General features: G+C 44.2%; 1 protein-coding gene across 1 annotated transcript in view; it reads right to left on the bottom strand.

The window, feature by feature from the left end:
• The window catches only part of LOC122940586 (protoheme IX farnesyltransferase, mitochondrial), an 87245-nt gene that overhangs the window by 11182 nt on the left and 50205 nt on the right, over nt 1–25858 (bottom strand). The window contains exon 5 of the mRNA XM_044297221.1: nt 8321–8391. Within this exon, the coding sequence (XP_044153156.1) occupies nt 8321–8391 (71 nt within the window). The remainder of the gene's footprint in view (nt 1–8320; nt 8392–25858) is intronic.

Here is a 25858-nt window from a genome sequence, read left to right as displayed (position 1 = left end):
TACATAGGAGCAGTATTATAGTAGTTATATTCTTGTACATAGGAGCAGTATTATAGTAGTTATATTCTTGTACATAGGAGCAGTATTATAGTTATATTCTTGTACATAGGATTAGTAATTCTGTACATAGGAGCAGTATTATAGTAGTTATATTCTTGTACCTAGGGGCAGTATTATAGTAGTTATATGCGTGTACCATAGGAGCAGTATTATAGTAGTTATATTCTTGTACATAAGAACAGTATTATAGTAGTTATATTCTTGTACATAGGATCAGTATTATAGTAGTTATATTCTTGTACATAGGAGCAGTATTATAGTAGTTACATTCTTGTACATAGGAGCAGTATATAGTATTATATTCTTGTACATAGGAGCAGTATTATAGTAGTTATATTCTTGTACATAGGAACAGTGTTATAGTAGTTATATTCTTGTATATAGGAGCAGTATTATAGTAGTTATATTCTTGTATATAGGGGGCAGTATTATAGTAGTTATATTCTTGTACATAGGAGCAGTATTATAGTAGTTATATTCTTGTACATAGGAGCAGTATTATAGTAGTTATATTCTTGTACATAGGAGCAGTATTATAGTAGTTATATTCTTTGTCAAATTTATTTTTTATTGATCAATGATAGCATTTAAGCAAATGATCCAACTCCTTACCACATTTGCACAGGAATTACATGTGAGTATAATATAGTGAACATTGAAGCATACATCAAATGTTATACATCATGTATACAGATAAGCAATTCTTCTGTACAATCAATCTAGGTCATGTAAAGTGCACTTACAGTAAGAGCATTTTGTGCAAAGAAGGCAGAAATCTTTATTATAGCTAAATATAAGTCAGATAATGCTATGAAAGAGTTACCTTTCCATAATTGGTCTGGCAGGTGCAGTCATACTCAATGTAGGTAAGGCGAAGGCCTATGCCCAATCTAGGGTGGTGGAGTAGGGGAAAACTGTGATTCTGCAACTCGGGTTAAGGGGAGGGGGTGGGGGGGAAAGGCCTCAATGAGAAGGCTCTACTGTACATGCATGTATCCTGTGATTCTTTTATAAAGGTGACATACTGAATAATGCACTATTAGTAGTTATATTCTTGTACATAGGAGCAGTATTACAGTAGTTATATTCTTGTACATAGGAGCAGTATTATAGTAGTTATATTCTTGTACATAGGGGGCAGTATTATAGTAGTTATATTCTTGTACATAGGAGGCAGTATTATAGTAGTTATATTCTTGTACATAGGAGCAGTATTATAGTAGTTATATTCTTGTACATAGGGGGCAGTATTATAGTAGTTATATTCTTGTACATAGGAGGCAGTATTATAGTAGTTATATTCTTGTACATAGGAGGCAGTATTATAGTAGATATATTCTTGTACTTAGGAGGCAGTATTATAGTAGTTATGTTCTTGTACATAGGAGGCAGTATTATAGTAGTTATATTCTTGTACATAGGGAGCAGTATTATAGTAGTTATATTCTTGTACATAGGAGGCAGTATTATAGTAGCTATATTATTGTACATAGGAGCGGTATTATAGTAGTTCTATTCTTGTACATAGGAGGCAGTATTATAGTAGTTATATTCTTGTACATAGGAGGCAGTATTATAGTAGTTATATTCTTGTACATAGGAGGCAGTATTATAGTAGTTATATTCTTGTAGATAGGAGCAGTATTATAGTAGTTATGTTCTTGTACATAGGAGCAGTATTATAGTAGTTATATTCTTGTACATAGGATGCAGTATTATAGTAGTTATGTTCTTGTACATAGGAGCAGTATTATAGTAGTTACAGACGTGGACAAAATTGTTGGTACCCTTTGGTCAATGAAAGAAAAAGTCACAATGGTCACAGAAATAACTTTAATCTGACAAAAGTAATAATAAATTAAAATTCTATAAATGTTAACCAATGAAAGTCAGACATTGTTTTTCAACCATGCTTCAACAGAATTATGTAAAAAAATAAACTCATGAAACAGGCATGGACAAAAATGATGGTACCCCTAACTTAATATTTTGTTGCGCAACCTTTTGAGGCAATCACTGCAATCAAACGCTTCCTGTAACTGTCAATGAGACATCTGCACCTCTCAGCAGGTATTTTGGCCCACTCCTCATGAGCAAACTGCTCCAGTTGTGTCCGGTTTGAAGGGTGCCTTTTCCAGACTGCATGTTTCAGCTCCTTCCAAAGATGCTCAATAGGATTGAGGTCAGGGCTCATAGAAGGCCACTTTAGAATAGTCCAATTTTTTCCTCTTAGCCATTCTTGGGTGTTTTTAGCGGTGTGTTTTGGGTCATTGTCCTGTTGCAAGACCCATGACCTGCGACTGAGACCAAGCTTTCTGACACTGGCTAGTACATTTCTCTCTAGAATTCCTTGATAGTCTTGAGATTTCATTGTACCCTGCACAGATTCAAGACACCCTGTGCCAGACGCAGCAAAGCAGCCCCAGAACATAACAGAGCCTCCTCCATGTTTCACAGTAGGGACAGTGTTCTTTTCTTGATATGCTTCATTTTTTCGTCTGTGAACATACAGCTGATGTGCCTTGGCAAAAACTTCGATTTTTGTCTCATCTGTCCACAGGACATTCTCCCAGAAGCTTTGTGGCTTGTCAACATGTAGTTTGGCATATTCCAGTCTTGCTTTTTTATGATTCGTTTTCAACAATGGTGTCCTCCTTGGTCGTCTCCCATGTAGTCCACTTTGGCTCAAACAACGACGGATGGTGCGATCTGACACTGATGTTCCTTGAGCATGAAGTTCACCTTGAATCTCTTTAGAAGTCTTTCTAGGCTCTTTTGTTACCATTCGGATTATCCGTCTCTTAGATTTGTCATCAATTTTCCTCCTGCGGCCACGTCCAGGGAGGTTGGCTACAGTCCCATGGATCTTAAACTTATGAATAATATGTGCAACTGTACTCACAGGAACATCTAGTTGCTTGGAGATGGTCTTATAGCCTTTACCTTTAACATGCTTGTCTATAATTTTCTTTCTGATCTCTTGAGACAGCTCTTTCCTTTGCTTCCTCTGGTCCATGTCGAGTGTGGTACACACCATATCACCAAACAACACAGTGATTACCTGGAGCCATATATATAGGCCCAATGGCTGATTACAAGGTTGTAGACACCTGTGATGCTAATTAGTGGACACACCTTGAATTAACATGTCCCTTTGGTCACATTATGTTCTGTGTTTTCTAGGGGTACCATCATTTTTGTCCATGCCTGTTTCATGAGTTTATTTTTTTACATAATTCTGTTGAAGCATGGTTGAAAAACAATGTCTGACTTTCATTGGTTAACATTTATAGAATTTTAATTTATTATTACTTTTGTCAGATTAAAGTTATTTCTGTGACCATTGTGACTTTTTCTTTCATTGACCAAAGGGTACCAACAATTTTGTCCACGTCTGTATATTCTTGCACATAGGAGGCAGTATTATAGTAGTTATATTCTTGTACATAGGAGGCAGTATTATAGTAGTTATAATCTTGTACATGGGAAGCAGTATTATAGTAGTTATGTTCTTGTACATAGGAGCAGTATTATAGTAGTTATATTCTTGTACATAGGATGCAGTATTATAGTAGTTATATTCTTGTACATAGGAGCAGTATTATAGTAGTTATATTCTTGTACATAGGAGGCAGTATTATAGTAGTTATGTTCTTGTACATAGGAGCAGTATAATAGTAGTTATATTCTTGTACATAGGAGGCAGTATTATAGTAGTTATATTCTTGTACATAGGAGCAGTATAATAGTAGTTATATTCTTGTATATATAATTATTTTATTAGTTGAATAAAAATAGAAGAGCGGTTTCAGAACCTGGTTAGACTTCCATAAGGTATTCAGTAATGTTTATTGCATGCAGCTTTCTTTCATACTTACAGTATCTGTACTTAGTAATGAGACCCCTCTACTCTACATTTATAGTCCTTCACATACAGTCGAATATGAACTTGCTCAGCATTTTCCTCACTGATCACAGGGAAGCCTAGCAAAGCTGTTCCCTGTAATGAGCCCATTTATGCGGTGGCTTGTATTCTAGACAACCCCTTTAAGTGTCTGCAAGGTAGCAGACGGCATATTAGCAGCCTGTATGTTCCTGATACACATGATGAAGCTGCTCCCGCTAACACCTCTGACTCTGCACTGTCATCTATCACCTCCTTGGCGGTGACAAACATCTGCTCCAGACAGAGCTGAACAGAACATTGAAATGAGGGCACAACGTGCCGCTCACCCCGGGCATCATCCTACCCAGTCATCCTGACAGGTGGAGGATGAGAACAGTAGTAGTATAAAATCACCTGTGCTGCTGGATTACAGATCACTGGTCTAATATCATGTATGCCAGGTCAGATATAACAGGGTCATGGAGTTTGGGCGGTGCCCCCCTTTATTTCACCCCTATGCCTGCAGACGTGATGGCCTATATAAGACGAGAGGGTCAGTGCTGGTATTTGGCCTCATCATCCTTACCCCCTATAGATAGAACACATTGGGGATCCTCATACCGTTCATGGTCCTGCTCCTGCCCCTCCTTGCAAGCAGATGGAGAAGCTTTTAGCTGAAATCTAGCATGACTCTGTCATTGTATCCTGTCCATCTGCACTGCCTGCTGATGTCAGGGTGGTGCGCCCCTAGATTTATTACCTGCATACAATGAGTTAAATCTCTCACAATGGACGGTGCAAAAAAGTTTAACTGGTGGAGAGCAAAGCAATAGTGGGAACCACAGCAGAAGAGAACTGGGACCTCAGGGCGAGATGCAGCAAAATAGATGGTAGTGACAGCATTGAGGCATGAGGCACTAAGAACCTCGAGCCTCCACGATGTTCCCGGCTGTATTGTGAGCCTCTGGGTGCTTTGTAGGTGCACCTCGCTTTAATGTGTAGAACAGACCCCTGCAGCAACCTGACTGCCTGGCGATGCCGCCGCTGCCACCTTGGAAAGCCTTGACATTTCGAAGCACGCAAGCCCCCGCTCTTTTAGGTATACAGCGTGTCACCAAGAAAATATATAGATGCGGCTCTGATTTTATACCCCGGCAGCTCTCCCCCCTCGCTGCATTTCTACTTGTATAATCTTTAGCCAACTTCAATACAGAGCGAGTGAAAGGTGACCTGTCAGAAATATATATTTCGCTAGGAGAACAGGGCATTTATTCTTAGTTTTCAGTCCGCAGAAATGAGTCGCTGAAGTTTAAAACACTTTTGACCCGTCACGTCGCAGGAGAACGCAACGTGGAGACATCAATATCAGTGTAATTCCAGAACAGCATTCACGAACCAGGAGGATCCGGATGAGCAAAGGGGAAGCCCTGGATGTGTACAGAGTGATCATTCTACTATGTAATTTTTCAGGGGACCCCTTGTTCATTCTTTGCCCCCTCCCCCCGTTGTGTATTGCAAAGTACGAGCCCCCATTTATGTTTGTGACAGATTTTCAATAGGATCCAAGTCCGTTAAAAGGATCAGTCTTACGATGCCGCAGCCAATCTTTGTCACAGCCATCGCAGGATGGAACTTGTGGAACTTTTCCTGACCTGTCGACAAGTGAGATGATAGGTTGATAGGTCATTACACAATGGAGGGGGAGAGCTGACCTTGCCTGTGTCGTGATCCCAAGTAAACATGCCTGACCCTCAGGAGGGTGACTCCAATTATCTGATTTCTGAGGAGGGAAAAATGAAAATCTGCAAAAACGAAAGACGAATTCCAGTTTTTCCGCTTTGGGATAGCTTGCTGTAAGTGTATGGTGGGTGGTCTGGGAACTCTGTGCATTTACAACACAAGTTCAATCCAACTGCAAGTAAATGGGAAGCTGAATGTTGAAGGCCCACTGCCAGAATTGTCATCCACTGGCTGGGAGGCTGATCCATGGTGGAGCAAGAGAGTTGGATCCAGACATGGCGGAGCAGGAGAGTTGGATCCAGACATGGCGGAGCAGGAGAGTTGGATCCAGACATGGGATTAACAGGAGAGTTGGATCCAGACATGGTATTAACAGGAGATTTGGGTCCAGACATGGAGGAGCAGGAGAGTCAATCCAGACATGCAAAAGTGTCAGGTCTAGATTTCAAGGAGAAGAAGAGAATGGTCCATACTTGTGAGGGACAGGAGAGTCACTTCCAGACAGTTGAAGGAGCATATGAGTTGGAACCAGACATGGGAAGAGCAGGACAGCTGAGTCTAAACATGGGAAGAGCAGGACAGCTGAGTCTAGACATGGGAAGAGCAGGACAGCCGAGTCTAGACATGGGACGAGCAGGACAGCCGAGTCTAGACATGGGAAGAGCAGGACAGCTGAGTCTAGACATGGGAAAAGCAGGACAGCTGATTCTAGACATGGGAAGAGCAGGACAGCTGAGTCTAGACATGGGAAGAGCAGAAGAGTGATGTCCAGACATGGAGAAGCAGGACAGTTGGGTTCAGACATAGAGGAGTAGGACAGTTGGGTTCAGACAGTGAGGAGCAGGACAATAGGGTATGATAGAAGGAGCAGGAGAGTTGGGTCCAGACTTCGAGGAGTAGGAGAGTTGGGTCCAGACATGTGAGGAGCTGGAGAATTGGGTCTAGATGTGATGCAGACAACTACTCTTTGTGTCAAGGATGGGGCAGGTGAGCTGATTTTTTTCAAGTTCACCCCCATTTACCATCTCCCACAATGCAGGAGACGTGCAGCCTCCATACAGAAGGTGGCAGGAGCTAGGAGCTGCCTTGGTCCTTCTAATAACCATCCTTGTAATTAACAGTCGGCGTCAATGAAGCATTCAGCATGTATGCAAGCCGTAGCCCGGAGGAGCAGCAGTAATGCTACATGCAGCCATTTTCTCCTTCACCTCCTCCGAAAACAAATGGAAAATCAACCGCCCCAGGGTCTGCGGGTAACAGGCATGCTTTAATGTAAATTACCCCCGGTGACGCTCTCCTGTGATACCTCCAGTAACATAACCAGATTGTTTTTTTAATTGCTAATATTGTTATGTCACATCCCCGGAGGAAGAGCATCAGAATAATGAACCCAGAAATAAGCCCCTAATGTGAGGGGAGAGGGGCTGCCAGACAATGAGGCCGATACAAACAACCCGCAGGCTACACGGTGTACACAGCATGGAGGTAAATAACGTTTAATCCCTGCCATTCCTTGTCCACCGTGTTCAAGATCTCTGCTTGCTGTCCGCTGGATCTCCCTAGTCAGGAGACGTACACCTGTGTCGAATGAATATGGCCAGGAAGGTTTTCAGCTTCTGGATATGAACCAGAATTTGACATTGTCTGACAGCATGCAGAGATCTTGAAAAAGAGGAAGTTAGCACAAAGTGTATTAGAAAGTTGCAGAATTTTTCATTATACGACGATCAGTCTATAAACGTCCTTCAGGCATGTGGCCTGTACAGCGGTGGAGAAGAGAGGACAAGAGACTGCCGGCAGGACGTGTGTGTCTGATCCTCCTCCCCGGCAGATTCACGTATGGGGACGACGACGAGCTGCATCGACCACCCAGGATACATGGCAGCGCTCCGCCTGCACTTGCCAGTAACTTTCCGTCCTGCTGCCAATTCCAGTCTGAGTGCTTTTATTGGCCGGGAATGTCCAGTGCGTCTCAATAAATACGGAAATATGAGTCTCACAGCAGCAGCGCCATGAAGGCTTGATCCCTCTCTACAGGTACCCTGCCCCGAATGCCCCCAGATCCGGAGAATAAACCCCCGACGTCAGGACCTAATAACTCAGGCGGCTCTGTCTCCCTATAAGGGGACGGATTAGTTGCAAAAATTTACTTAAAGGGGTTGCCCTAAAATACAAACTATTCTGTGCATAGTCTCTGATCTCCCTCCCCCACCGATCAGGAGGACACCATGATCCATGAATGGAGCGGCTGGTTGAGTATGTGCGGTGTCCCTCCATTCATTACCTATGGACTGGTGAAAAAAGTGCTGCCGTCCTCCGCCAGCATCTAACGTGTATGGGGGCATCCTGACTTTTCCTTGATGACATATCGGTGGCAAATAGGATTGAGGATGTTGGATTTCAACTGCTCGATCCTTTTTTCCCCTCGGGGAGATGCCGCCAGAAAACATGTGACTGAGGCTGTCTCCCCGCTCCGGACACATGTATACTCAGCGGAGCATACATGTGTATGGGGCCTTAGCACCCCGTGACTCTAGGACTGTGTCGGACACAACTATTCTCTCCGCTCCAGCCTCTCTCATGGTGTTTGCAAATGATGACACAGTGCGTCGGGCGTCGTATTTCGCCTCTTACCTGATCTGTCCTCGCACCAGGGGGCGGCTCTTTGTCCTGTTCATGTTCGAATCAAACGGCACCTCGAAAAACTGCAAGTGAAAGAGACAATGAGGAGGTGAGTGACGTACGAGATCGCTGCCAAACCAGATTCTTACCGCTTCACGCGGCGCCACCGTCAGGGGTCACGTGACTATTCTTCAGGACAATTTCACCTCGGAAAATGTTTGCACAATAAATTTCACAGGTGCACGGGACACAAAGAGACAAAATAAACTGCAAGGCCCGTCCCATCAACACGTCCCAGTGTGGCGGTCGCACGCTGCATTGCCTCCCAATGACGCCGCTTAATCCTACACACCGCGGGCGGCTGAACCTGACAACACGAAGAAGAGGTGAAGGGAGGAGGTAACACAAACATGGAGAACAAGGGCCCTGATGAAAGGCGGCAGCCATGTCCTACTTCATGATCAGCTATGGGCAGGTGAGGGGCGACCATTGTGAAATGCTCATCCGTCAGGGCTGGAGGCGGCACAGCATGACCACTGATCTCGTAGGCACGCTGCATATTACTGAGGCAACACAACCTGCATCGGCAAGAACCCTAGACTGCCATACTCGCTCCTCGGGGGATCCCAAGTGTCTCTGTGTGCCGCCATACACCCTGGACATGTGTCCGACAACATGCTGAAGCTAAGCCGTTGTCTGTTTCCAAGGGCAACAAGCAAAATTTTTTAAATAAAGGCAGTATCTTATTTGTAAAGTAACGTCACTGGGGGGTAGTGCCACGTGGCAATTCTTAGCCCATGTTCCAGTCTCGCACCCTCTTATTGTCCAGCAAAGTGGCCTTCGTCTGAAGGAGCAAAAACTCCCGGGATCCACCAGTCTGCAGAGCATTGCCCCTGTATGTGAGAGCAGAGCGCTCGGGCTGAGACATAGTTGGGTAGGGCACGTCTCACCGACATCTCCTCACTATTCAGCAATGGACACGTCTGTCCTCAGAATACATTCATTCACACAGAAAGAGAGGATCTGCTGAGGGGCAACAAAACCTGCTGCATCTGTACGTGAGGCGCTCTCCGCTCCTCGTCTGAGCCAGGAAGAGCTCAGGCCCATTACTGACCAAGACCGGAAACTTCTCTGAGACGACCAACTAAATGCGCACTGAAAAATCATCTTCCACAGGGGACGCTCTTCTGCAAAAGCTGGTTTTGGAGAGGTATTTTCTCCTCAGATACTCTGTGCTGCTGGGAGGACCCTGCTCCTTCCACTATGTTCACCTCAGTCTATGACCTCCCACAGGTTCTCTCCTGAAATACTCTGTGCTGCTGCTGGGACCCTGTAACTCTTAGTCTGTGACCTCTGTAAGACCAGCACACTCCCCTCCTGAAATACTCTGTGCTGCTGACGATCCTGCTCCTTCTACTGTGTTCCTCTGTCTGTGACCTCTCACAAGATCAGTGAACTCCTCTCCTGAAATACTCTGTGCTGCTGGGTACGCTGCTCCTTCCACTTTGTAACTCTCAGTCTGTGACCTCCCACAAGATCAGCACAATCTTCTCCTGAAATACTTTGTGCTGCTGGGAACCCTACTACTTCCACTACATGCCTCTCAGTCTATTTTACTCCATTTCCTCCCCGGCCTCTAGAACATCATCTCATCAGAGGTCAGATCAAGACTGGCAGATGTGCACCCTTAAATACTATGTGCTGCTAGGTAAAGTCATCTTTCAATAAATGCACACAAGTGTTGCTAAAGTCCATTCATTTACTACAGAAGCCCTTAAAGGGGTCCAGTTTTCAAATCCCATTTCCACTTACCCCAAGAGTGACTTCTGACTAGACCCTGGACGAGAGGTTACAAAACATCCCATGCTTTGGGGGACCCAGAACGCCTGTCTGTGATTTCAGTAGTAACTGTAATACTTCATTCCACCTGCGGAGGCACTGCTGGAAAACTAAACACTTGCTGCCATGTTTCCCTTAGGTTCTGTGCCACGGGACACATTCAGCCTATTGTTATGGGATCACTAAACTGGACATCGCCTTTAAGGGCCAGGTTTAATAACTGAAGCCCAATGTGTCTCTCTGGGAAACGTCCTATGGGGGTACGTCCATAGACTATACAAGAAGCAGATGCGGGGGACACACATTAGCCTGCAGAGGCGTATCTGATCCTGAACCTGTATAGGGGGCCGCGCTTCAATCGCCCCCTATGTCACTATATGAAGGCACACGGTTCTGCTTTGAATCCCGTGGCCACACACTGCCATCCCGCGCGTGTTCACAGCTCCGCTGCCCTCATTACACCCTCTTCCTAATGAAAGGGCTGCATTCTGCATGAATTTGGTGACATAAAAGAGACACACAAAGCACTAATTACACCGCAAACGCCACATCAAAGGGTTAAGTAAGGCCGGCTCGTCATTAAGCAGGATTCATGCCCATGCTGGCTGCACATGTCTTACAGTACGGGACGCCTGCTGCCCCTGATGATGGCTGGGGCCTGGGGCCGAATACAGGGCTACGTTGTATCATCAAAACCACCATATACAATGCGATGTATCACATCTGCCCTTTTCCATCCATTTTTATGGCTCCTATGGCGCCGTTGTTCTCTGCGCGGGTTTGGAACTGGGATATAGTATTCCTAACACTGAACTGATCGTGCGTACAACAGGCAACATCTCTATTGTATGATCCTTAAAGGGGTTGTCTCATCTGAGACATTGGTGCCATATTGCTAGGATAGGTGGGGGTCCCATCTCCAGGATCTACACTTTTCTACAGAACAGGACGGAGCATGAGCGGTGTGCTGTCCTTTCTATGGGAGTTCCGAAAATAGCAGATCAAGTACTAGGAAAAAAGAGCGCACCGTGCAAACATGGCCGCCGCTCCATTCACTTCTATGGGGCTGCTGGAGATAGCAGAGGCAGCACTCGCCCATTTCTGTCACCCCCCATAGAAATAAATAGAGGGGGTCCGCGCATGCGTGTCTGCTCTCTGCTCACTTCAGGTGTCTCGTTCTGGAGATAGGGGCGGGTCCCCACTTATGTGACCCTGGTTGGCATAGCCTACCGATATGTCACTAAGATAAGACAACCCCTTTAAGACCACCTTCCACTGCTATTCCATAGTCAGAATACAGGCTGCCATCATCAGAGGCCTGTACTCTGCAGTGGTAACAGAGCCGCTGCTCTTTATTACTACGTATATCAGGGGATTCATATTCAGGCCTCTCCTTAAAGGGGTATTCCCATCAGCAGTTTTCATACTTACCTGCGGCGAGCGCAACGTTCACTTCCTGGATTTGGCTGGGCGGGCCGATTGACGTCCTCTCCTGGCCGAGCTGCGCTTGCGCAGAAGACTGAAGATTTTCTCCCGGCCGGGCCACGCAATGTCCTGAACGCACACGCCACCGCGCATATGCCATGGTGAGTTATTCCTGGCCTGTATAGTACAAAGCAGGCGTGTGCGTTTGCGGCTCTGTACTATACTGGCCAGGAAGAAGTCATTATAGAGCATGCGCGTTCAGGACATTGCGCGGCCCGGCCGGGAGAAAATCTTCAGTCTTCTGTGGAAGCGCGGCCACAGGATTCGACAGGCGAGAGTTGGCCGCAACCAGGGGAGACGAAAGACAACAATCAGGTAAGAGGGGACTTATTTTCTCAAAAAGGGCGGGAATTGGGTAATCAAATGTATTTACAAAAATGATCACTGTCAAATCATTAACAGATTTAATAGTGATCATTGTGATGGGAATACCCCTTTAAAGTGCCCAAACTTATTAGATTACACCTCGAGAAAATGGACGATTTCCACCAGAACAAAAAAGATTCAAGTGGAATCTAACAATTGTCTGGAAAAAAAAGCTGACCAAATTAGTTTTTTTTGTCCTTAAAAATGGTTGTCTGACCCCAAAAGCAAATTATATTAGGGCTGGTAAAAGAAGAAACACATTCATCTAGTAGTCACCGCTGCTCCCCTGTGGACCATAAGGTACCATGTTCTGTGCACGTGACATCAAACTTGCGTTCCACAGTGGAACAGACGGAGCAGGGATGAAAGCCTTGGTGCTGAAACGGAGCATCGGTGACTAGAGGAGTGTCTTTTTTATTTTACACACTTTCCTGCCCCTGATTAACTTTACTTTTGAGGTTCGTCAACCCCTTTAAGAAAGGTCTTTTATCCACGAAAGAAAGAAAACTCCCAGAATGAGGTCATCGTCATGTAAAGCCAGTCAGAACGACTGTAAAGGCCAATATGCACCATGTTGCAGGTGGCTCAGTGGTTGGCTCTGGTGCCTTGCAGCTCAGGGGTCTTGGGTTTAAATGTGACCAAGGACAACATCTGCATGGAGCTTGTATGTTCTCCCTGTGTTTGCATGGGTTTCCTTCCACACACCAAAGACATTGTGAGCTCCTTTGGTGGTTGTTCAACCATCAACCTATTTCTCTACCAGACACTACGGATATTCTTGAACATCTAGCTCTGGAAGTGACTGACAGCCCTACATCCATCCACGGGGAAGCTCGACTTCTCTGAGGAGCATCGTATGTCTACGAGAAAGAACTGTCTCGCCTTTGGGTTCGATGTTGATTCTCGTAAAGTAATCAGAGCTGGTGTCGGACACTGGATGCTATTAAGATAAAGAAGTCGCGTTACGAGCCTCCTCTTCTCCTCTGATGGAATCTTGTTAATTGGGAACGAGCACATATTGGATTTGTCTGGCCGAGAGAAGAAGAGCCATTGATTGGTACCTATGCTCCCTATCAGAGTGTCACAGGCCTAATTAACCTCTCTAATGTGACACTTCCGTCTCCAGAATGGCGCTTATTTGCACCGAGGTGATAGGTCCCGGAGCGCAGCCTCGCCTGCCCGCCCCAGTCTACAGATCTCACTGCAGCTGCCTCGAAGAAGAACAGGAGATGCGAGAGAAACCGGCTCCATTATACTGAACTAGGAAGGAACCGAGAAACCACACACAGGACTAGTTAATAGGGCGTGCCGGCGATAATTAACACCAGATGCAAGTGTTAATTGGGGGTTTCCCTCCTGGAACTGAGAGGCTTGGCGATCCGCTAAGAACAGCAATCTGCGCACGTCCGTTCATAATGCTGATTGTAGGGGATGGAAACAACGAACCGGGGTCACACCACATGCACGAGTAACCGTATATTAACTCCGCGTTCCCTAATTACCTGAACGTGACTGATCTATACCTGGATCATCAGATCACTGACTCACTAATGCAGACTGTAAAGACGTCTTAAGTGCAATTCCCTTCTGGGGGAGACAGAAAGGAAAAATACCTTCTGAGTCTATACAACGAGTAGAACTACTTTGCTTCACTGCTATGCTCGCCGGTTCTGATGGGACTGTATGTCATTTATGTCTCCTCTGGCAAACGGAAATCTATGGCAGCTGCTGTAACTTTCAGTCATTATTTACACTAGTTCCTGGCATAAATGATGTTGAATGAGCCGGGGTCAATTGTTCTGCACACGGACTCAATATAACAGGAGTACGTGACCACTGCCATGGTTATGGGGTTAAAGGTTCCCTCTTGTAGGACACAAAAGCAGGGGCACACCCCTCTTCTTTCGTTATAGGTTGAAAGGTTCCCTCTTGTAAGAAACAATATAACGGGGGTACACCCAGTGTCTGCCATGGTTATAGGGTGAGAGGTTCCCTCTTGTAGTACACAATATAAAGGGGGTAAACCCAGTGTCTGCCATGGTTATGGGGTGAGAGGTTCCCTTTTGTAAGACACAGTATAACGGGGATACACCCGGTCTCAGCCATGGTTATAGGGTGAGTGGCTCCCTCTTGTAGGACACAATATAACGGGGGTACATCCAGTCTCTGCCATGGTTATGGGGTGAGAGGTTCCCTCTTGTAGGACACAGTAAAATGGGGGTACACCCGGTCTCAGCCATGGTTATAGGGTGAGAGGTTCCCTCTTGTAGGACACATCATAACAGGGGTACACCTAGTGTCTGCCATGGCTATGAGGCGAGAGGTTCCCTCTTGTAGGACACAGTATAACGGGGGTACATCCAGTCTCTGCCATGGTTATAGGGTGAGAGGATCCCTCTTATAGGACACAGTATAACAGGGCTACACCCGGTCTCTGCCATGGTTATGAGGCGAGAGGTTCCCTCTTGTAGGACACAGTATAACGGAGATACACCCGGTCTCTGCCATGGTTATAGGGTGAGAGGTTCCCTCTTGTAGGACACAGTATAACGGAGATACACCCGGTCTCTGCCATGGTTATAGGGTGAGAGGTTCCCTCTTGTAGGACACAATATAACGGGTGTACACCCAGTGTCTGCCATGGTTATGGGGTGAGAGGTTCCCTTTTGTAAGACACAGTATAACGGGGATACACCCGGTCTCTGCTATGGTTATAGGGTGAGAGGTTCCCTCTTGAAGGACACAGTATAAAGGGGGTAAACCCAGTGTCTGCCATGGTTATGGGGTGAGAGGTTCCCTTTTGTAAGACACAGTATAACGGGGATACACCCGGTCTCTGCCATGGTTATAGGGTGAGAGGTTCCCTCTTGAAGGACACAGTATAAAGGGGATACACCCAGTGTCTGCCATGGTTATAGGGTGAGAGGTTCCCTCTTGTAGGACACAGTATAAAACGGGGATACACCCGGTCTCAGCCATGGCTATAGGGTGAGAGGTTCCCTCTTGTAGGACACAATATAACGGGGGTACATCCAGTCTCTGCCATGGTTATAGGGTGAGAGGTTCCCTCTTGTAGGACACAGTATAACGGGGATACACCCGGTCTCAGCCATGGTTATAGGGTGAGAGGTTCCCTCTTGTAGGACACAGTATAACGGGGATACACCCGGTCTCAGCCATGGTTATAGGGTGAGAGGTTCCCTCTTGTAGGACACAATATAACGGGGGTACATCCAGTCTCTGCCATGGTTATGGGGTCAGAGGTTCCCTCTTGTAGGAACCAGTATAATGGGGGTACACAGGGTCTCTGCCATGTTTATAGGGTGAGAGGTTCCCTCTTGTAGGACACAGTATAACAGGGGAGTATCTGGTCTCTGCCATGGCTATGGGGTTAAAGGTTTCCTGTTGTAGGACACAACAGCAGGGGCACAGCCCTCTCCTTTGGTTATAGGCAGACACCAGGTCTCTGCCACGGTTATAGGGTGAGAGGTTCCCTCTCATAGGACACAGTGTAACGGGGCACACCCCCCTCCTTTGGTTACGGGGTGAGAGGTTAGGCCGGAGTCGTCTCTAAGTGTTTGTTTATGGACTTTATAAACAGTGTCCCTCGGAGGGCACTCCGTGTTTCTCCTCACACTCACCATGCTGTCAATCCAATGACCTGTCCACAGCAATACCTTCAACACACAGATAGCGGAGAGATGGGAACCAAAAAGTTCAAAAGCAGAGCCAGAGCTGGAGGGTGTTACTTCATATCATACTTCAAGTGGATGGAGATAAGGCTGTGATACCTCAAGTGGAGTGACATGATATAAGTATGTGACCCCTGCCAAACATCCTACTCCTCAACGCCTCAGACATAACATCTAAACCAGTAAGAAACGTACTGAAAAAAAGAACTCTGCTCTGAGGAGTCCAGCAGCGGACTAAACAGACACCTGTGCTGCACGAGGCAGGAGCCGTCACATGTCCTGACTATTTCTGTCTCGGGATGGGTTTTCAGACTCTCAATTTAGATGAGAACACAGTAGTTTTCTCAGATTAAAGATTTGAGAATCAGTTCTGCATCAAAACCAAATGTCAAAGTCTTGAAGTGAAATGTAGGACTGATTTATATTTTATAAAAATGAATCTGAATCCTGTACTGATCCAGAGTTACATCCTGTATTATACTCCAGAGCTGCACTCACTATTCTGCTGGTGGAGTCACTGTGTACATACATTACTTATCCTGTACTGATCCTGAGTTACATCCTGTATTATACTCCAGAGCTGCACTCACTATTCTGCTGGTGAAGTCACTGTGTACATACATTACATTACTTATGCTGTACTGATCCTGAGTTACATCCTGTATTATACTCCAGAGCTGCACTCACTATTCTGCTGGTGCAGTCACTGTGTACATACATTACTTATCCTGTACTGATCCTGAGTTACATCCTGTATTATACCCCAGAGCAGCACTCACTATTCTGCTGGTGGAGTCACTGTGTACATACATTACTTATCCTGTACTGATCCAGAGTTACATCCTGTATTATACTCCAGAGCTGCACTCACTATTCTGCTGGTGAAGTCACTGTGTACATACATTACATTACTTATGCTGTACTGATCCTGAGTTACATCCTGTATTATACTCCAGAGCTGCAATCACTATTCTGCTGGTGCAGTCACTGTGTACATACATTACATTACTTATCCTGTACTGATCCTGAGTTACATCTTGTATTATACTCCAGAGCTGCACTCACTATTCTGCTGGTGCAGTCACTGTGTACATACATTACATTACTTATCCTGTACTGATCCTGAGTTACATCTTGTATTATACTCCAGAGCTGCACTCACTATTCTGCTGGTGCAGTCACTGTGAACATACATTACATTACTTATGCTGTACTGATCCTGAGTTACATCCTGTATTATACTCCAGAGCTGCACTCACTATTCTGCTGGTGCAGTCACTGTGTACATACATTACATTACTTATCCTGTACTGATCCTGAGTTACATCCTGTATTATACTCCAGAACTGCACTCACTATTCTGCTGGTGAAGTCACTAAATCCACATCATTCCAAAGGGTTCACATACTTTTTCTTGCAACTATACAGTTGCAAGAAAAAGTATGTGAACCCTTTGGAATGATGTGGATTTATACACAAATTGGTCATAAAATGTGATCTGATCTTCATCTAAGTCACAACAATAGACAATCACAATCTGCTTAAACTAATAACACACAAAGAATTAATGTTACCATGCTTTTATTGAACACACCATGTAAACATTAACAGTGCAGGTGGAAAAAGTATGTGAACCCCCTAGACTAATGACATCTCCAAGAGCCAATTGGAGTGAGGTGTCAGCCAACTGGAGTCCAATCAATGAGATGAGACTGGAGGTGTTCGGCACAGCTGCCCTGCCCTATAAAAAACACACACCAGTTCTGGGTTTGGTTTTCACAAGAAGCATTGCCTGATGTGAATGATGCCTCGCACAAAAGAGCTCTCAGAAGACCTACAATTAAAAATTTTGACTTGCATAAAGCTGGAAAGGGTTATAAAAGTATCTCCAAAAGCCTTGCTGTTCATCAGTCCAGGGTAAGACAAATTGTCTATAAATGGAGAAAGTTCAGCACTGCTGCTACTCTCCCTAGGAGTGGCCATCCTGTAAAGATGACTGCAAGAGCACAGCGCAGACTGCTCAATGAGGTGAAGAAGAATCCTAGAGTGTCAGCTAAAGACTTACAAAAGTCTCTGGCATATGTTAACATCCCTGTTAGCGAATCTACGATACGTAAAACACTAAACAAGAATGGATTTCATGGGAGGATACCACAGAGGAAGCCACCGCTGTCCAAAAAAACATTGCTGCACATTTACAGTTTGCACAAGAGCACCTGGATGCTCCACAGCAGTACTGGCAAAATATTCTGTGGACAGATGAAACCAAAGTTGGAGTTGTTTGGAAGAAACACACAACACTTTGTGTGGAGAAAAAGAGGCACAGCACACCAACATCAAAACCTCATCCCAACTGTGAAGTATGGTGGTGGGGGCATCATGGTTTGGGGCTGCTTTGATGCGTCAGGGCCTGGACGGATTGATATCATAGAAGGAAAAATGAATTCCCAAGTTTATCAAGACATTTTGCAGGAGAGCTTAAGGCCATCTGTCCACCAGCTGAAGCTCAACAGAAGATGGGTGTTGCAACAGGACAACGACCCAAAGCATAGAAGTAAATCAACAACTGAATGGCTTAAGCAGAAGAAAATACGCCTTCTGGAGTGGCCCAGTCAGAGTCCTGACCTCAACCCGATTGAGATGCTGTGGCATGACCTCAAGAAAGCGATTCACACCAGACATCCCAAGAATATTGCTGAACTGAAACAGTTCTGTAAAGAGGAATGGTCAAGAATTACTCCTGACCGTTGTGCACGTCTGATCTGCAACTACAGGAAACGCTTGGTTGAAGTTATTGCTGCCAAAGGAGGTTCAACCAGTTATTAAATCCAAGGGTTCACATACTTTTTCCACCTGCACTGTGAATGTTTACATGGTGTGTTCAATAAAAACATGGGAACATGTAATTCTTTGTGTGTTATTAGTTTGTTGTGACTTAGATGAAGGTCAGATCACATTTTATAACCAATTTGTGCAGAAATCCATATCATTCCAAAGGGTTCACATACTTTTTCTTGCAACTGTACATTACTTATCCTGTACTGATCCTGAGTTACATCCTGTATTATACTCCAGAGCTGTGTTTCACTATTCTGCTGTCACGCTCACCTGCGTACATGATCACAAGCTTTTACAGTGAACCTGTGGTTTTCTTTTACCTTTAGTCCTCACATCTTGAAAGCCGCGCTGCCCTTTGATCCTTAACTGTTCTTCCCGATCACTAGGGCCCAGTTTTCACAACATACAATACTGCTCTGTAGTGTTTAATGCTGTTTGTTCTCTTTAAAGTGAAGACTGTACTTTGAACAATTAGGAGTTACCTATCAGGAGATAAATGTCCATGAGCCAGTGCCTCCATCAATACCCAGAATGAACCTATGTGATGAGGAGGATTGAAATTGGTTTAGCAGTCGTTACCAGCCCTGTGTTCGAGCACCGTTCATGTACGGAGACGAGCTGATCCTTTTTTTCATATGAAAACCAATATATTGATCCCCCACGCTGCAGAAATTGCAAATTCTTATCCCTAAAAGTACCAACAAGTGCACAGAGAGAAGAAAGCCTCATCAATTATCTGGTCACCTTGTGGCATTCCTACAGGGAAGCCACCTGAATCTGCTGCATGGAAGATGAGGCACATCCTGCTGCTGACTACTGGGGGTAAATCACCCACCTGGTACCTAACAAGATGAATTTCTGCCTGTGGACGACGACAACGAGGTTAAGTCCTACATAAAAATATGCAGCAATGATATTTGAGACAGACTATCGCTAATAAACGTCGTCCTCTCTACCTACAAGAAACATACAGTGAGGGGTACAAGGACCTCACATCTGCTGGGATACGTGGGTGGGTGTCGTCAGGTGCTGTCATTTCTCCTGGCTGGTGACATGACCCCTGTATGTCCCCTCTGACCCCGAAATGTCACTGAAAACAAACAGAACTACAAGGATCGGAGCGAGGATAAGTTTACTAAACATGACAGGAGGTTGCTGACCGCTGGGGAAAGGGGGACACACAGGGCACCGGTATACACGACGGGATCAGACGGAGAACAGGCCGCTCAGTCCGTAACATTTCACAGACCTCAACCGAAGAAGATCAAATATTACAGAAGATAGACTGCTATATCGGAAAAAAACATAAAATGAGTTATTTATATATACATATTATTTATCAGGATGATACAATCTGTTTATATCTAAATAAAATAATAATATCCCGCCGCCTCCACGTACGCCACATAGACTACACACACTGCCACTCCCACATGATATAACATACAGAAGCTATAATAAATCCCAGCGACAATTCTCCTGGTCCTGTCCACCCTCAATCATAACCTGCACTGTACCGCGTGATCAGATCGGACGAGGTGAAATGAAGGGGAGGTAAGGGCGAGGTCACACAGGACGGCAGCAATGTGGCCAAAAACCTCAACGGCTGGTTGGGCTGCACGATGTTACTAGAAATCAGGTGTTTAACTGGCACAACTACGTGCCACGAGGGCGCACAAGTTTTTGTGGTAAAAAAGTTTCAGCCATCTTCCAGCAAATTTATTGGGCCATTCAGCAAACAATTTCAAACGCTGCCATGGTTTTTGGCCTCATCAGTGCTGTCTGTATGCTCTCACCCCGATTATGCAATTTTGGAGAACCATCAGGACACAGTTATTTCACATTAGTACTTTTTTTTTAAATTATTTTCTTGTTTACTATATTTTTATTACGTTTACTATACTGCACTGTATTATTTTATTATAATACATTTTTATTATAGATTATTATTCTTTGTTTTATTTTTACTATATTTATTATTGATTTTATTCTATTCTACTAGGTTTTATTATATTTTACTAGTATTCTTTATTTTTTTTCTATACTATCACATCTAATTATATTTTATTATTATTGATTCTGTTCTATGCTATTACATTATTATATTTTATTTGTATTTTATTCTATACGATTATATCTTCCATTATATTTTATTATTGATTGTATTCTAAACTATCTTTTATTCTATACTGTTATACTTATATTAGTATTTTATTATTAGTATTCTTTATTTTATGCAATGGTATTATATCTCTATTATATTTTATTAGTAGTATGTTATTTTATTCTGTACTATTATACTTTTATTATATTTTATTAGTAGCATTCTATTTTATTCTGCACTATTATACTTTTATTATATTTTATTAGTAGCATTCTATTTTATTCTGTACTATTATACTTTTATTATATTTTATTAGTAGTATTATTTTTTTTATTCTATACTATCAAACATTTATTACATTTTATTATTATTCTTTATTTTACTTTAATTTATACAGTACTGCAATTCAGCACATTTTATTATTAGCATTATTTATTTTATTAAAATGCTTGTATACTTTATCTTTTTATTTATGTTATTGTATATTATTTTTGTATTGTATATATAAAATTTTATATTTCATATCTAAACTACTCCTCAGCAAAAATGGAAAAAGGAACTGGTAGGTAAAAAATTACTAAATATATAATAATATGTATATATCTCCGTAGATTAAAATTCTCAGGAACATCAATTGGAATGATCAAGTAGCAAAAGGAAAAAAATATATAGTATCTATTACATATCCCTGCCTGTGTTCGGGATGTTCGCACTGTTATGTGCGGTGACATATTTTGGGTTATTGTATCAGGCGGGGTTCACATACCAGCACGATGCTATTTTCACATTCTTTTACCCCATACATCTGTATCGCTTTCAATAATGTAATGGCTCAGAGTCAATCTACCGTGCCAAAATTACAACGGACGAGGAACAGGCCCTGCTGTACATTTCCCACATGCATTTCACTGTGAACATGTAATGCACACGTGTGTCTGTACCGTTAACATGAGGATGAATAGAAAATTGCAAAAAGTATTAAAAAAAAAAAAAAGAAGGAAAACTGCCCGTATATAAATGGAATAATAACAGTAATAAGGACGTTTTTCTTCTTCTTTTGGTAGGATAAAATAGGTTTCAAGTTCTCGAGACGGCGGCGAGATGTAAAATAATCTTTTTCGGGAAGCTTCAAGTTAAAAAAGAAAACAAAAAAAACAAAAATGGCCACTATTGTGACTGCGCCAAGGGTTGCTTTGCATTCTAATCCTGTAATTGGCCAATTCTCAGAGAATCCACAATGGTGACCACATGAAAAGAGCAGAGAAGGTAATTTACATCAATCGCTGCTCGCAACCGAAAACTCTCTGAAGGTTTCGCACCAGAGAAAAGCGAGGCCGTTGGGAAAGGGAGAATTTTTCTCTCCTTCTGTTCCTCTAAAAAAAAAAATTGTTACATCGGACGGCGCAGCAGAGGGATTTGGACATGACGTGAATTTCAGAACTCTGCAGTCTTAAAGGAGCTTTAATAAATAACTTGCTACATCTGGACCGCAAAAGGGTTATCTGAGAACCCTGACAAAAAAGAAGAAGGGGGAGAAAAAACAGCGGACAAAGAAGCGAGCCGGCGTGCAGCGGAGCTGTAAAAGAGTAGAAAAACACGTTAATCCGGGGGGACTGTAATCATTGGCTTCTTAATGATAAAGAAAGGCAGCCCAGAGACATCGGATATCCTCCAAAACGCAGCCATATGGAGCGCCTGCCCACACACTTGGCACCTGTTGCTTTATCGATCACCCCGTTCATCATTCCGACAGTGCGGCCCGGAGTCCGGGGCTCAAATGCTTCTTTATTCACAGAAGAGTGCACGTGCGTCCTGAATTTCAGAGTTATTAGCTCCTCTCTTGAACGAGGATGAGTTGGCAAGTTTACGTCTTGGCGGGTCCTCGCATAACTCAAACATGGAGAAAAGGAATCTGAGGCAAAAACCTGGAGACAATTCTAAGAAAATATTCACGTTCTGTAGTTTCCGTACTAGAAAAACTAACTTTTTGAAGGCGAAGAGCTAAAATTGTAGAAAAAATATCGTCTATCAATAGGGCTGAGCTGCAGCCACCGATGGGTGTCCCAGGGATCAGCCCTGACACCTGCCACAAACGGACGGATGATCCTAGAGGTGGTCATACACATTAGATGAACATCGGAAGAACGGTCAGTGTTGGCCGGATTGGATGAGGAGTATGCGGTGTCCCAACCGTCCCCCGATGGTAGATGTTGAGGAAAAGACGGTCTGGGTGAGGTGGATTTCACGTGTCAGGAGGCATAGTTGTCTGTGGAAGGAGCCCTTGGATGAAAGCTCTCTAAGGTATATGGCTATCGGCGGCAGATTAAAAGACCCCTTTAATAAAGTGGCATTCCCCTCAGGTGTTGGCACACAGAAGAGAGTTGAGTGAAGACATATATTCTTTCAGCAGCTACCTCTGAGGTGACGAAACCACGTGGGTCGTCCTGGCACTGGTAATATTGGAAGACTCCAATGCTTCTCTAGCCTTACGAATTTGGCTAGTGCTCAGCAAATTAAAGTCCACAAAATGAAATTTGCCGTTATGCCGAATTTCCTAGTGCTTTGTGGTAGCTAATCGATTTTACCTGAAATAGTGTAAAAATACATACCTCATCTATTTGCATACAACGGGCCAGCCGCCAGCATCTTGATTGAAGATCTCGCACAAAATCCTGTGCGCAGTGATCTATGACGTTACTGTGCCGGCAGCACAACCGCACCCACTTCTCACAAAAAAAAGCTCTTCGCGACACAGTAATTTTTTGTAAAAATCGGCAAAGCAGCAGAACCAAATTTTTGAATGTTTTGCTTATCTGTAAATATGCGATTCACCGCGGCCCATTCGTTCTACTGATCAGTGTCGATACCAAGGGTCGGGTCATATGTTGGTGGTGGTCTATAAACCCTCACATGGGCAATGGGCACCCGGACCTTCCAGCTGTTGCCGTACCATGATATTTCCCATATACAAAATGTTTCGATGCCTGCCGATCTTTTTGTGGGGTCTACATTTCTACTGGCAAGCTTACAGATGGGGCAACTGCACATCCCTCCTGCCGCTCCGCTTTACAGCCAGCTGATTGACTCTGTATGTACGTCCATAAATCTGGATGTGACTCTACTAACGATTCCTACGAATCCTACTAATGATTTCATTTGGACACTCAAAAGGGATAATTCTGCACCGGCTGGAAATCGACACCGGCATGTAAAGTGCGAATCCTTTAATCTTCTGATGTATTACATAGAGGGCCGACGGTCGAGCCCTCGCCTTTAAACAGGAGACGTTCTATTCTTCTCCTCAAGGATATCACATTTCTGTGTCAGTAACACGTAGGTTCTGTGTCAGGACGCTAGCGATACCTGCTCTGCTACACTGCTTCATTAATTAGCACCTTTCTTTTTGCTGGTTTAGTTTATTTTTTATGTGCAGAGATGAAGCTGCTGGGCAAATCTGGAGACAGGAGCTGACGGGGTCTTCCTTCACAGGGAGGTGGAAGCACCTTGAGTAACACCGGCACAGGAAGCGATAAGAAAGTCTGCGAGGTGGAAACTGATTGTTGGCATCCAGGATAGATAAAGCAGGTGCCTCACAGGATGCAAGCAGAGAACATAGGTCCTTGTGTCTCAGAAGAAGAGGGTTCAAGTCTCAAACCTATAACACAAGGATCCTAAAGTCTTCACGCACATTACTACCTGCAGTTTAACCACTGTGATCAGCCCATGCCAGCTCTTCACCACTCACTGGGGTCACAGGACCACACACACCTACTGATTGACGGAAATATACTGGGATTTTACACTGTGAAAAATTCCATTTGAAATGTCTAGATGCCCAACCTGCGGACCTCCAGCTGTTGTAAAACTACAACTCCCACCATGCCCTGCTGTAGGCCGATAGCTGTAGGCTGTCCGGGAATGCTGAGAGTTGTAGTTTTGCAACAGCTGGAGGGTCGCAGGTTGAGCATGCCTAGTCTAGATAATCGATTGTTCCAGACTACTAGACACTTCTGTCTGTATTTCTTGGTCCATCCGATGAAGAGGACAATTATAAAACGTTCTTTCATGGTACCATTAAAACTGTTTTTAATTCTAGGCCTGAGATCTCACGTAAACGTAAAGGGGTTACCCGGTCATCAATATCACATCGGCAGGGGTTTTGGGAAGCTGAGGACTTCACTGGAGATCTGGTGATCGTTCTGGCCTCCCAGGCGCTTACCAAGCACAGTGCGGTACATTGCATAGTGGCCGTGCTTGGTATTCCACTCAACAACATTGACTCGAATGGGGCAGAGCTGCGCCTAGGCCATGTGACCGATGTACGGTGATGTCACATGGATTAATAAGAAGCCGCACCACCCTTGGAGCACCCGACCTCTTCTAACAGCTGATCGTGGGAGTCCTGGGTGTCCCGAAGATAGATCATCAATATGAATTCCCAGATAACCCCTTTAAAACGCCTAAAGCTGCACTACTGAGACACTTTCACAACATGTCTCCTTCTGATGTGTGGATTCAGATTCCCATCTGTGTCCATGTACACACCTATACCGACTACTCTAGGACATTCAGGATGTAGACATTGATGCATTGGTGGTTTGGGTCCACACAAGGTCTTCATATTACTTAACCTCAGTAGTGCAGCTTCAGGCTTAGAGTCTGTAAATTCAAGCATTTAGATCTTAGCCTAGAAGATACTAGAGTGTTTTTCAGATTCGTCAATGTTCTTTTAAGAACGGTCTTTGAGTTCCACCAGGATCCAAACCTATGTTCTCTGGGCAGCGGTTTGCCTTTGTCATGCTGGCTGAACCTGACCATCTAAGGTGTATGGGGGCCTCCTGCCAAGGAGCTGGCTTTCAACATGCCTGACCTGTTTGTTCTTGGAGAGAATATCTGCTGTCAGAGGAGTTTGACAACAGCTTCCTCCCCTCTGCCCCTTCAGGACACGTGCATGCTTGGCCAAGCTGAGCTTGCATGTGTATGGAAACATAGAAACATAGAATGTGTCGGCAGATAAGAACCATTTGGCCCATCTAGTCTGACCATTATACTGAATACTATGGATAGCCCCTGGCCCTATCTTATATGAAGGATGGCCTTATGCCTATCCCATGCATGCTTAAACTCCTTTACTGTATATGCAGCTACCACTTCTGCAGGAGTGTTCAGTAGCGAGGGTTGCCGGCTGAATGAGTGTTTATGGTTAGTCTTACTCCCTTCCACCTT

This window comes from Bufo gargarizans, chromosome 6, assembly GCF_014858855.1.
Source record: "Bufo gargarizans isolate SCDJY-AF-19 chromosome 6, ASM1485885v1, whole genome shotgun sequence".
Lineage (NCBI taxonomy): Eukaryota > Metazoa > Chordata > Amphibia > Anura > Bufonidae > Bufo > Bufo gargarizans.
The sequence above is the reverse complement of the archived record's forward strand: the minus strand, read 5'-3'. Positions and strand labels throughout refer to the sequence as shown.